Source organism: Macaca fascicularis, chromosome 11 (assembly GCF_037993035.2).
Source record: "Macaca fascicularis isolate 582-1 chromosome 11, T2T-MFA8v1.1".
Lineage (NCBI taxonomy): Eukaryota > Metazoa > Chordata > Mammalia > Primates > Cercopithecidae > Macaca > Macaca fascicularis.
The window spans coordinates 3,913,112-3,927,062 of NC_088385.1; the positions used below are offsets into that span (position 1 = coordinate 3,913,112).

The 13,951-nt window shown below is 54.6% G+C and overlaps 1 protein-coding gene across 19 annotated transcripts in view; it reads left to right on the forward strand.

Annotated features, from left to right (window-relative positions):
* Positions 1-12,816, forward strand: part of TEAD4 (TEA domain transcription factor 4) — an 86,271-nt gene extending 73,455 nt beyond the window's left edge. For all 19 annotated transcript variants that reach the window (XM_074006099.1, XM_074006093.1, XM_065523564.2 and 16 more), the window contains 3 exons: positions 9,895-10,035; positions 12,261-12,413; positions 12,511-12,816. In XM_074006099.1, coding sequence (XP_073862200.1) covers positions 9,895-10,035; positions 12,261-12,413; positions 12,511-12,624 — 408 coding nt within the window. In that variant the 3' untranslated portion in view covers positions 12,625-12,816. The remainder of the gene's footprint in view (positions 1-9,894; positions 10,036-12,260; positions 12,414-12,510) is intronic.
* The last annotated feature ends 1,135 nt before the right edge of the window (positions 12,817-13,951 follow it).

The following is a 13,951-nucleotide window of genomic DNA, read 5'->3' on the forward strand; positions in this document are numbered from 1 at the left end:
TGCTTGAGCTCAGGAGTTTGAGACCAGCCTTGGCATATGGCAAAAACCTGGCTCTACAAAAATAATACAAAAATTAGTCAGGCGTGATGGCATGTGCCAGTAACCCCAGCACTTTGGGAGGACAAGGCGGGTGGATTGCTTGAGTCCACGAGTTGGGGACCAGCTTGGCCAACATGGCAAAACCCTGTCTCTCCCAAAAATACCAAAATTAGTCGGGCATGGTGGTGCGTGCCTGTAATCCAAGCTACTCGGAAGGCTGAGGTGGGAAGATCGCTTGAGCCTGTGAGGCGGAGGTTGCAGTAAGCAGAGATCACGCCACTTGCACTGCAGCCTGGGCAACAGAGCAAGATCCTGTCTCAAAAAATAAAGTATACAATTCAGAGTTTTTAAGTATATTCACAAAGTTGTGTAACCTTCACCACAATCAATTTTAGAACATTTTCGGCATCCCCAAAATAAGCCCTGTTCCCTTTAGCTGTCACTCCCCACTCCCACCCCCCAGCCCTGTGCAATAATCTACTTTCTGTCTTTGAAGCTTTGCCTGTTCTGGACATTGTATATAAATGGGTTTATACAGGATGTGGTCTTTTGTGACTGTCTTCTTTAACTTGGCATAATGTTTTCAAGGTTCAATCACGTTTTAGCATGCACGTTCCTTTTCATGGCCAAATACTTCCTTCTGTATGGATAAGCCCACATGCTTTATCCATTCATCCGTTGATGGGCATTTGGGTGACTTCCTCCTCTTGGCTATTATGAGCAGTGCTACTGTGAACATTACGTGCAGGTGTTTGTGTGGACATTCATTTTCATTTGCACCTGCTTACGTGTGGAATTACTGGGTCACGGCAACTCTGTTTAACTTCTTGAGGCACTCCCAAGCATCTTCCGAAGTGGCTGCACCAATTTTATTCCCACCTGCAGGGTATGAAGATCCTGTTCTCTCCACATCCTCAGCAACACTTGATATTCTCTGTAGCCATCCTAGTGAACGTGCAGTGGTATCTCGTTGTGGTTTTTATTTGCGTTTCCCTGATGACTGACGATGGTGAGCATCTTTTCATGTGCTTACTGGCCGTTTGTAGATCTTTTTTGTAGAAATGCCAATTCAGAAATTCGGATCCATTGCCCTTTTTCTTTTTTTTTTCTTTTTGAGACAGAGTCTTGCTCTGTCACCCAGGCTGGAGTACAGTGGCGTGATTTTGGCTCACTGCAACCTCCGCCTCCCAGGTTCAACCAAAAATTCTTGTACCTCAGCCTCCTGAGTAGCTGGAATTACAGGCACGCACCACCATGCCCAGCTCATTTTTGTATTTTTGGTAGAGACAGAGTTTTGCCATGTTGCCCAGGCTGGTCTTGAACTCCTGAGCTCAAGTGATTCACCTACCTCAACCTCCCAAAGTGCTGGGATTACAGGCGAGAGCCACTGTGCCCAACCCCATTGCCCATTTTTATAATAAATTGGGTTTTTTAAATTACTGAATTATGAGTTCTTGGTTCTGGATGAAAGTTCCTTATCAGTTCTATGATTTGTAATTATTTCCCATTCTGTTGAGTATCATTTCACATTCTTTTTTTTTTTTTTCAGAGACAAGGTCTTGCTGCGTCTTCCAGGCTGGAGTGCAGTGGCATGATTATTGCTCACTGCAGCCTTGAACTTGGGCTCAAGTGATCCTCCCGCCTCAACCTCTTGAGTAGCTGGGACTAGAGGCGTGTGCTACCATGCCTGGCCAATTTTTTTTTTTTTTTTTGGAGACGGAGTCTCGCTCTGTTGCCCGGGCTGGAGTGCAGTGGCCAGATCTCAGCTCCCTGCAAGCTCTGCCTCCCGGGTTCCCGCCATTCTCCTGCCTCAGCCTCCCGAGTAGCTGGGACTACAGGCGCCCGCCACCTCACCCGGCTAGTTTTTTGTATTTTTTAGTAGAGACGGGGTTTCACCATGTTAGCCAGGATGGTCTCGATCTCCTGACCTCGTGATCCGCCCGTCTCGGCCTCCCAAAGTGCTGGGATTACAGGCTTGAGCCACCGCGCCCGGCCTTGCACATTTTTAAAAGTTCCTTGCCATTATCCTTCTAGCTGGGTCTCTGGAAGGGAAAAAAATTAACTTGTGTGGTCTGTCTCCCACCTTGAGCCAGGTGTCCAGGATGATGGGTGTCGCCTGTGTGCCACTTTGAAGGGGTCGGCAGTCGCTGTTTGGAGTGCCGGACTGAGAAGGCTCTGGCAGGGAGGAGTGCTGGGTGGACGGTCACGGCCACGTGGCGTAGCCAGGGAAATATTTGTCAGCCCTTCTCCCTAAGTGGTGAGGAGTCATTTAAGGTTTTTGAATAGAGCAGGACGTGGCCATAGTTGTGCTTAGTTGGATAACTCCGGCACTCAGACTGGAAGCAGGTGTGAGGCTCCTGCAGTGTAGACCAGGCAAGAGGCATGCGCCTCCTAAGGACCTCAGCCGGAGAGGCTGGCTTCAGGGTGTGGCGCGGGAGGCAGGATACTGTCCACTTTTTCTCAGGAGGCGCTTAAATCATCTCCCAGTCTCCCTTCCAGCCCTGGATGTGGGAATTGGAACCTGTACAGCCGGCAGTGGCGACTCCCAGCCATGCTGAGTCTAAGGGGGCCTCCAGCCCCTGGAGGAGCCTCCACCCTTGCTTGATCACTCGCCCCCCTGGCCTGTCCAGGCTCAGCCCTGACTCAGGGGAAGGAGCTTAGGTGAGCCGATCTGTGGCTCTTTCCTGGCGTGGCTCAGGACCCTGGGGGTACAGTTAGGGTCAGAGGGGAGACCCAGTTGGCAGTGGCAGGAAGCACTCTTGGGACCACTGCCTTGGAGCGGCAGATGGCGTGTCCGGGACCCTCTCGCCTTTAGCTGTTGGTAATATTCTCTGTTCTTCTAGCCACCCTCCAGGCGAGGACCATCCTAGGTCTCTTGTTTCACAAGTAGGGGAAACTGAGGCATGGAATAAACCAGGGCCTGGTGACCCCTGTCCTGTGGGCACTCCTGTTGGGTACATGCCGTGAGACAGCTGGGCCCAGACAGACTGGGAGAGATGACAGTCGTGCTCTGCTCACCACGTTACATAGAGTAACATGTCCGTCCTCACCACAGCAAGACTGTGGGTAACCTCCCCGCAAGGGGGAAACTGAGGTACAGACAGGTGAAATCACCTGCCAAAGGATGCCCAGTTTGTAGTACCCGACCCATACCAGACCATGGATCCATACCGGAGCAGCCTGACCCCAGGGTGTGTGCTTGGAGCCACCACACTGAACAGTCTTCCTTGCAAAGTCCCTGGCTGCCCTCCATGCAGCGTCCTGGAGCTTCTCCCGCTCCCACTGGAGAAGGCTCTGAATTGTCTAAAACAGATCCCCAGCCCCTGAGGAACAGCAGGCAGTGGTAGCGTGGGGAGAGCAGAGTTAGCTCCGTGCAGTCAGTGTAGAGCCAGGCACTTGGACTTCTTGTGTCTTCTCGACCTCAGATATCCCTTCCAGAAAAGAGGGCAGTGGCCTTGCATGGAGACTAAGGTTGCCAGGGACGAAGGAGGACCTAGCAGGTACTTTTCCAAACTTGGTGGTGGCCCGTGTCCTCTCTTCCCTTCTGACTCTTAGGGGAGTTTGGAGGTGGGGGTTGATGGGAGAAGAGAGAGTTGGGATAGCCAAGGATATGGGATTCAGCGGGTTCCCTTGTGGACTGTGTGTTCCGGCCATGTGCTGTGCGGACCCAGCGCGGGCCTCAGCTCCCAGGAGCTCGCACTCTGGATGGGAGGATCCAGCGTGAGTCTCAGAGTCCTGGGGCAGGAGCCACTGGACAGGGGAGTGTGGGGTGCCTACCAGCAAGGCCCTCCTGGCATGTCATGGCAGGGCACGGTGGGCAGCAGTTGGCCCAGCTGGGGTAGAGTCTCAGTTTTACCACTTGAAAACTGTGTCCTGGGCAAATATTGGCTCCTGTGCCTCTGCTTCTTTGTGTGAATAGTCAGCAGTTTCATCTTGGGGACCTGCCAGGGGCTGTGTCGCTGAAGACCCCGTGTGTGTGGCCGGCTGGTACCGAGTCGGGGGCGGTGGCCTACCCTTGCCCCACCCCTTGCCTGAGCCCTCTGAGTGCCAGCGGCCTGGGCGGGGTGAGGATGGGTGAAATCAGAGACGAGCGAGCGCCGGAGGCCAGGGCACCTTGGCGGTCATCTGCTCCCTCCTCCGCATGTGTGGGGCGGGCAGAGGCACCAGAAGAAGACACATATGTGGCGGGGAAAGGTAAATACTCGTGTTTGCCGACAGCGAGACTTCGCGTCAATCGTGGGTCCCCACGGGCTGCTTCGGCTCCCCCAGCGTCAGAAGCTCCTGTCTTCTGTTCCCTGGTCCAGCCCCGCCTTCCCCCACCATCAGCTGGTGTGAACTTGGCCACACACAATTAGGAAGGAAAACTCCTCAGGCAAGGAAACGGTGTCGCCTCTCCCGGAGCCTTTCTTTTCCTGCCTGGCTGTTTGCTCAGTCCTGGCTCCCAGGCCCTGAGTGTGCGCGCTGGAGAGGCAATCAGAACCCCTTGGAGTGGGAGGAGGACTTGTCCGTCCCCAGTCCCGCCTCCTTGCCTGTGCCCTGAGTTACTGCTCTTACTGCGGGCGCTGTGGTGGTAATTCATAGACTCTCGGACTGCTGGGACACATTTCCAGCTGTAAGTGGCATCTGCCAGCCTGAAGGCCTGAGGCTGCTGGGGCTGTGCACTGTCTGATGAGTGCCACAGGGCCTGGAGCGAGGGACTGGTGCAATGAAGCCCCTTCCTCCCCCAAAGCCCTGCAAGTCCAGCAGAGGCCACCTGTCCCTGAGGCCGGGGAGAGGGGGCCTTTGGTCACTGGTGACCATTAACGCCGCTCTGCACATTGGAAATGCCGGGCAGAGCCGGGCTGCACCGTGGAGGCAGCAGAGTACCCCAGGCCTTCCTCCCATCTCAGCCTGCTGTTCCCTTTCAGGCCCTGACATTTCTCCCAGGCACATACCAGCACATGACAATGAATCTGAGCCCCTCCAGGCCCCCACACCCGGGCTGCGGCTGTCTCTGCTCATCTGTCAGTCACCCGATCCCCCACACCTGTTCCAGGCACAGCCTGTGAGCTGCCCACCCGCACGCACAGCTATGAATAGGGTGGAGGGAGGGTTGCAAGGGGGCACTCACGGGGCAGGGGACGGGGGCAGCTCCCATTTTTCCTTAGGCCGAGAAGCATAGCTTGTTTTGGGGAGGTGCTCAGTGTGGGGAGATATGAGGGTGGACAGGAGATGTCAGGAGTATAGCTGCAAGAGAAGGGGTGGGGCTGTAATTAGAAGGATCCAGGCACTGAGAGAGTCGAGGTGCTCTGGGGCGGGTCATCCGCGTGGCCGGCTGGTGTGTTCCGGGTCTGTGCAGTGTGACCACGAGTTCTGGGGCTGATTGTGGGATCTCTCTTTCTCCCCCGACCCCCCGCGCAACCCCAGCACCTGTATTCTGTTTGCTCCCAATTAGAAATTCCGTGAAGCAGAAACAGTGTCTCAGCCTCTCCGGGCCCCCCTGCCTCTAGCAGTGCTGGCCTGGGCTGGATAAACGGGCACCCGAGCAATGGGAAGAGCCAGGGAACGCGAGCTGATGACAGAGGAGTGTATTTGAGATGGGGGTGGAGCTGGGGTGCAAACTCAGGGTGAGCAGGACAGGGGAGGTTCCTGCTTGTGACTGAGGGACCTTGCTCTTCTCACTGGTGCCACCCGGAGGTGAGAGGGTGAACAGCTGCCTGCAACCTTGATTGACGGCCCTGGGAGAGCTTAGTTCTTGCCTCCAGCATCCTGTCTGCAAGGGGACAAGGACGTCTGGACAGATGATGACAGACAGGGTAGTGGAGGGGGATGTGCCAAATGCTCCTGGGGGCTGGGGGCAGCTGCTGCCTCTGTGTGTCTGGAAGAGCTGGGAGGTGTGGGTGCCAGTCCTTCCCAGCTTGGCACATGGGTTCTTCTAAGGTGCCATATGAATAAGCTTTTTTTTTTTTTTAATAGTTATGTAGTTGCCCAGGCTCAGTGGCTCATTCCTGTAATCCCCCCCACTTTGGGAAGCGGAGGCAGGAGGATCGCTTGAGCCCAGGAGTTTGAGACCAGCCTGGGCAACATGGCGAAGCCTAATCCCTATGTTCTAAAATGATTTTATTTGAAAAATAGTTATAGGCCCGATGTGGTGGCTCATGCCTGTAATCCCAACACTTTGGGAGGCCGAGGCAGGTGGATCACTTGAGGCCAGGAGTTCGTGACCAGCCTGGCCAAGACAGTGAAATCCCATCTCCATTAAAAAAAAAAAAAAAAACTAGCTGAGTGTGGTGCTGGGTACCTGTAATCGCAGCTACTCGGGAGGCTGAGGCAGAAGAATCACTTGAACCCAGGAGGCAAAAGTTGCAGTGAGCTGAGATTGCGCCACCACACTCCAGCCCAGGTGACAGCGAGATTCCGTCTCAAAAAATAAAAATTAAAAAAAGTTGGCCGGGCGCGGTGGCTCAAGCCTGTAATCCCAGCACTTTGGGAGGCTGAGACGGGCGGATCACGAGGTCAGGAGATCGAGACCATCCTGGCTAACACAGAGAAACCCCGTCTCTACTAAAAAATACAAAAAAAAACTAGCCGGGCGAGGTGGCGGGCGCCTGTAGTCCCAGCTACTCGGGAAGCTGAGGCAGGAGAATGGCGTAAACCCGGGAGGCGGAGCTTGCGGTGAGCTGAGATCCGGCCACTGCACTCCAGCCTGGGCGACAGCGCAAGACTCCATCTCAAAAAAAAAAAAAAAAAGTTATATAGTTATTTTCATCTATGTGAGAAAGAATAGAATCCTTGATTTCATGGACTTGTTGCTTAGAAAAGAGTTAGGGAATAAAAGTGAGTTGATTTAAAAGAATCAGGATGTGTAGTGGATGACACATGAATGTGGCATTGATCAGAGGGGCCATGCGTGGCTGAAGTCTGAGGGTCACCAACATTGATGCCTGGCCTCACCTCGTGGTGTTCCCTACCATGTCCAGTGCGTCCTTCCCAGGCAGCTGGGCCTCCTGCCAGCGGCATTTCAGGCATGGTTCACATTTCTGCCCTGTACTTCTAGCTGCAGCATGTCCTGAGGACACAAACTATCCCCCAGCCCCTTTTTAGAAACAGTCTGACAAACTCAGTCTCCTAGGAGGAGCAGGTGACTTAGAGAAAATAGGAGACAGGCCAGGTACAGTGGCTCACACCTGTCATCTCAACACTTTGGGAGGCCAAGGTGAGAGGATCACTTAAGGTCAAGAGTTTGAGACCAGCCTTGGCAATAGCAAGACTCTGCCTCTACAAAAAATTTAAAAAATTAGCCAGGTGTGGTGGCACATGCCTATAGTCCCAGCTACTCAGGAGGCTGAGGTGGGAAGACTGCTTGAATCCAGGAGCTCAAGGCTGCAGTGAGCCGTGATCATACCACTGCACTCCAGCCTGAGTGATGGAGCACAATTCTGTCTTTAACCAAAAAAAAAAAAAAAAAAGAAGAAGAAAATAGAAACCCGAAAGCCCAGGTTCTGGTCCCATTTGCCTTACATTTGCCTGTAAGACCTTGGGCCAGTCACGGCCACAGTTAAATCTCATCTGGCAGAGGCCTCAGCCACCTCTGCCGTGCCCCCTGGGCACCCTGCCTGCCATGTGTCATCCCCTCCCTCCCAGCATCACAGATGGAGACAGAGTGGGGAGACTGAGGCCGGCCCAGGGCTGGTAGTGGAGGGCGTTTAGGGTAAGCATTGCTCTCTGTTTCAGAGGATGAGCATTGACTCGAATGCTCTTTTTCCCTAGTGGCCTCATCAAAGCCGAGGCAGATGCACCGAACCATATGCCATTCTGTTTCAGCATGAAAACAGCCTTTTTTTCCTCATCATAAACATAATCCACCCTCATTCTGCTCCGTAGCCTGCTTTCCCACTCAGTGTGTTTGTAGTCATCCATGATAATACATGCAGGTCCTTCTCAGCGTTTTTGGTGGCTACATAATGTTTCTATTGTGCTGTAGACAATCGACACCCCCCGCCAGTCTAGAGAAAGGTCCTGCTCTGGGAAAACTTCTCTCCAAAGGAGAGAAAAATAATGATTGAGTGTCCCCTCATGGCCAGTAGTAGAATTGCTTGGTGCCTGGCTCTGAATCTGGCCAAAACCTTCCTGGGGTTCTAGGGATCCCCTCATCTTTGCACAGAAGAATCCCTGGTGTCAGAAGCTTGACCAAGGCCCGAAGCTCTACTGCACTCATAGGGCTGTGCTCTGGGTGAAGCTTGCAGTGATTTCAGACGGGGGGTGTGGGTGGGAGGACTGGCCGCCCCTGGGAATAAGCCTTTTGTAATGTGCCTGTGCATTGTTTCTGAGTCTTCACTTGTTCTCTTAGCACCCTTGGCTCAGATGTTTGATGTGGGGCTGAAGTTCTGGGCATGGGGTCCCCTCAGAGGCGTAGGGCTTGAGGAATACAGTTCCTGCCTCAGAGTCCCCAAAGCACCAAATTGTCTGTGTGGTGCCTTCCTTTCTTCGCGGTGGCACTGTGCTGGTTTGGGACAAGTCTTGGGGTTGGAGCCTGAAGACCTGGGATCTCTCACTTGCCAGCTGGGTGGTGGTGGGCAAGGCTAACAGTCAGGACCCGTCATGGATAAAACCGAGGCTGTGATTTTGGGTGTGAGATCGGCACAGAGTCTCACTCTGCCTTTTCTAGAAGAGAAGTTTCAGATCAGCCCAACATTCAGCAGGAGGCCCTCTGGGCTCTGCTTTATCAGGGGAAGGAAGAGCAGCCTGTCTGAGGCAAGGTGAGAAGCTGACCTAGAGGACCAGTGACTGGGCCTGTGAAGGGCCTTGTGAGCCAGGCCAGGGACCAAGACTCCTGTCCCTTGTGGCTAAATGGCTCAATGAGATGGTGCAGTGACGTCTTCTGAAGAGACTCCCAGGGCCGTTAAGAGAATGAACCAAAGGGAGGGACAGCTGGTGCCAGGGAGATTGCGCTGGAGGCTGAAGCAGAGATGTCAAAAGATCCAAGGTGGGCTGGGCGCGGTGGCTCACGCCTGTAATCCCAGCACTTTGGGAGGCCGAGGCGGGCGGATCACAAGGTCAGGAGATCGAGACCACGGTGAAACCCCATCTCTACTAAAAATACAAAAAATTAGCCGGGCGCGGTTGTGGGCGCCTGTAGTCCCAGCTACTCGGGAGGCTGAGGCAGGAGAATGGCGTGAACCCGGGAGGCGGAGCTTGCAGTGAGCCGAGATCGCGCCACTGCACTCCAGCCTGGGCGACAGAGCGAGACTCCGTCTCAAAAAAAAAAGATCCAAGGTGGCAGGACCCCGCAATGCCTAGAGGGGCAAGAAGCCAGCCCCAGAGCCGTTTCTGAGGGAGTATCGATCAGGTCTCCGGCGAGACAAGAGGATGAGATAGGAGCACCCTTCACCCCTTCCACCCTCCGCCCTGCCGGTCTCCTGCCCTGGTTTTCTGTTCTCATGCTTCCTGCACTATCAGAATTCACTCTGGAACGATTCTGATAGATGCATTCAAACTAAAATAGAGCTGTCTGATAGAGATTCAAACCTTTGCAGTTTAACAAGAACAAAGTCTTAAACTATGAAACTTGAAGTCTTAAAGATGGAATCTGGGGCTCCCACCTGCTGGGTGTGTTAGTATCTGGGCAGGCAGCAGTGGCCTGAAACTATGTGGGTCCCAGTGTCCTCTTTTCCCATGATTTAGGCAACACGACCTGATTTTGTACCAGGCAGAGATGTAGAGGATGGTGGAGGCTTTCCAGCGTCCTACTGTCTACCCTCAGTCTGATTTCTTCCCAGCCCTAGAGCCGGGACCGGGACCCTGAGGTCTCCCTGATGCTCCCGTCTGACACGGCACCTGCTGACCCTCCCTCGGCTTCCCCCTGTCTCCCTCCAGGCAGACCTCAACACCAACATCGAGGATGAAGGCAGCTCCTTCTATGGGGTCTCCAGCCAGTATGAGAGCCCCGAGAACATGATTATCACCTGCTCCACCAAGGTCTGCTCTTTCGGCAAGCAGGTGGTGGAGAAAGTTGAGGTAGGAGGCCACCCTGGTGGGTGAGGGGCGCTCCCCAGAGCCATTGCTCCCCGTTCAGGATCTTCCAAGCACGTCCTTACAGGCGCCCCCGGTCCTCTCCAAGATCAGAGCCGCAGCACAGGCAGGGCCCAGGGGCATCTACCTAGTCCAGCCCTCTGGCTTCACAGTAGAGGCCCAGAGAGAGCAGAGGCCTCCCCCGACCGCCCGCACGTGGTCACACCGCTCACTAATGCAGAAGCAGGCCTGGGTGCCTAGGATCTCCATCCGCTGCTCACTTTGCTCCATGAATGCCTAAAACTCCCTGATTTTCTACTTGTGGGTGACCTGAAGACCCCGCTCTAGTGGACGTTACAGAAAAGTCAGGCCTGCCTTTTAGGCGGTGGTTTCTCCCACTCGGCTAAACCCCCGGCCAAGGGCAGTGCAGGACAGTGGTGAGGAGCACACATTCAGGGGGATCCCCACCCAGCCACCCTGCTTTCCGGTGGGTGTTTGGGGGGTTGTGATAAAATCCTCCGTTTATCTCTAAACAAGGGCCAAGTTGTCTTCACTGTCCGTGACACAGTCTCCTGCAGCACCCTGTGTTCTGGGCCCGCTGCACAGTGGCAGTGACAAGGAGCTGGGACTGAAGGCCTCCGACCCGAAACACCTGTGCACTCTGAGAGTCCAGGACCCTGTGCCGCCCACACACTTGTTAAACCAGACCCCCTCGCCATGCAGGCCGGTCTGCGTCCCTCTCCTCACCCTGTCCCCAGCTTGGTCTGAATTCATGAAGTCCTAGTCTCACAGCCTATCAGTTATTGATAACCTTCCTCATGCCAAATGCAGCCAGATGCCAGGCCAGCATCAGGGAAGAGAGATTCCTTCCCCCAGTGCTTCTCCACCTGGCTGCACCCTACAGTCTCCTGGGAGCTTTGGAAACACACCAGTGCCTGAAACCCGTTCAGCACCCCTCAATCTCTAGGGTAGAGTCCAGGCATTATTGGTTTTTAAAAAGTGCCTCCGGCCGGGCGCGGTGGCTCAAGCCTGTAATCCCAGCACTTTGGGAGGCCGAGACGGGCGGATCACAAGGTCAGGAGATCGAGACCATCCTGGCTAACATGGTGAAACCCCGTCTCTACTAAAAATACAAAAAACTAGCCGGGCGAGGTGGCGGGCGCCTGTAGTCCCAGCTACTCCGGAGGCTGAGGCAGGAGAATGGCGTGAACCCGGGAGGCGGAGCTTGCAGAGAGCTGAGATCCGGCCATTGCACTCCAGCCTGGGCGACAGAGCTAGACTCCGTCTCAAAAAAAAAAAAAAAAAAAAAAAAAAGTGCCTCCAATTATTTATTTCTAATTTATTTTGTAAAACTTTTGAGATAATTGTGGATCCACTTGGGATCATAATCCCATGTGCCCTTTACCCAGTTCTTGCCCTGGCAATGTCTTGTATAACTAAAGTATAAAGGGGACACCCAGGAAATTGACATTGATGCAGTCCACCAAGCTGGTTCAGATCTCACCAGCTTTATACGCGCTCCTTTGTGCACGTGCATGGGTGCGTGTAGATATGGAGACTTGCATGATCACCACCAGACTCCCGGGGGTCCCTGTGTATCCCCCGTGGTGTCCTCACGTACAGCCAGGATTGAGAGGCTCCTTCCCACTGCTCCTGTGTCTCCTTAAGCTCCCCTCCTGCCATCCCCGGTTCCTGCTGGTCACCCGTGGAGGAAGGAGGTCTTGTTTAATGTCCACCAACCTAACAGGGTGACTTTTTGTGTGTGTGTGTGAGACAGTCTTACTCTGTCGCCCTGGCTGGAATGCAGTGGTATGATCTCAGCTCACTGCCACCTCCGCCTCCCAGGTTCAAGCGATTCTCCTGCCTCAGCCTCCAGAGTAGCTGGGATTACCGGCGCGTGCCACCGTGCCTGGCTAATTTTTGTATTTTAATAGTAACAGGGTTTCACCATGTTGGCCAGGCTGGTCTTGAACTCCTGACCTCAGGTGATCCGCCTGTCTTGGCCTCCCAAAGTGTTGGGATTGCAGGCGTGAGCCACGGCCCCTGGCTGGGGGTGACTCTTTTCTTAAGGGCCCCTAGGCCTCCTGCCTTTCCTTCCCATGGAGTTGGGTCTGGGTCCTGGGGCTTCCCATGGAGTTGAGTCTGGGTCCTGGGGCTTCCCATGGAGTTGGGTCTGGGCCGAAGGTGGTCAGAATGGGATTCTAAGCCCCTGCTGTCCCCGGGCCCTGCAGACAGAGTATGCTCGCTATGAGAATGGACACTATTCTTACCGCATCCACCGCTCCCCGCTCTGTGAGTACATGATCAACTTCATCCACAAGCTGAAGCATCTCCCCGAGAAGTACATGATGAACAGCGTGCTGGAGAACTTCACCATCCTGCAGGTGTGCCGCGGGTGTGGCTGGAGTCTGTGTGTGGGTAGCAGCGAGGGCGTGCCCTCGTCTGGGGCCTTATTCACCCTTGTCTTTTTCTCTCCCACAGGTGGTCACCAACAGAGACACACAGGAGACCTTGCTGTGCATCGCCTATGTCTTCGAGGTGTCAGCCAGTGAGCATGGGGCTCAGCACCATATCTACAGGCTGGTGAAAGAATGAGAGACTCGGGGAGCAGGGAGGGGGGAAGAGACGTGTGTGCAGGAAACGGGGACGTGGGGAGGGGACCTGCAGGGGCAGCCCCTGAAGTGCCGAGAGAGCTGAGAGGAGCAGTTGTGACTCTACCCAGGAACAAACTGTGCCTGAACCTGCAGTGCCCAACCCCAAATAAACCCAAGATGCTGTGTCTTTTCAGAGGACCTGGTCTGGCTGTGTGAGCCTCGGGAGGGACTGGGGGAGCAATGGGGCCATCTGGGAGGCAGGCCGGAAGCAGTGCTCAGAGACGCACCCCGGGCATTTCTGAAGCCAGCATCCCAATGGACTCAGCCAGGAACATCACCAGACCCTGGAACCGAAGATGTGACGGTCCCCGTGCTGCCTCTCAAGCCCCTGCACTGTGGCGGTGGCCACGCCGGGAGGTCCGAGGAATGCATGGGCTATGCACCCGCAGCCATGTGCACCCCTGCTGCACTCGCAGGACGGTTCACACAGAGAGGCCCCGTCCCCGGGGGGGCGGGTTTTAGGTGTGGAGGTGACAGTTGTTGGACGGGGACACCGTCAGAACTCTCTGGATAGTTTCCGTCCATCTCAGTGGATGCGGATGCCATGACTATCTTCCATGACCACGCTGGGGGCGCTGGTTTCAGATCGAAGGAGACTGAGGTGGGGAGGGCAGGAGGCTGGGAGGGCAGGAGGCAGCGGGGCTGAGGAGCCTGGACTTAGATACGCAGCTGAAGGGGTTCCTGGGTTTATTTCTCCTGAGAACTGGCGTGGGCTCAGAGTTTTGCCAGTCCTGGCTTCGGTCCTAGTATTCTAAGCTGCCTGACCTTGGGCATTTGTCAACCTGTCTGAACCTTAGTCCCCTTTTCTCTCTGTAGAGTGGGAAGATACGAAGTCCGGGAAGTGCCTGGTGCAAGGTGCACTAAATACACCTAACAATGAGCTCCTCCCTCCCTCCCTCCCTGCCACGGGGAGGCCGGAATCCGGCTCCTTGCTGCCACCTAGCGGCTCTTTGGGGTCATCTTCCCTCATAGGAACCACAGATCAGTAGCCTAGAGTGGAAAGGGAAGGAAGATTCAACCTAGGGGTGTTAATGTTTATCGTGTGTCCAGCGCTCGGGGAGATATGGCGTGGGACAACGTAAGTAAGTAAGACAGCATCGAAGAGGTGTCATGGAGTGTGGTTAGGAGCAAGGGCTCTGGAGTCAGACTAGCTGAGTGACCTTGGGGCAAGTTACTTCATTTCACTGTGCCTCAGTTTCCCCATCTGTAAAATTTGTATAGCAGTAACCTACCTCGCGTATCTACAGTGCCTAGCATAGTACCCCACA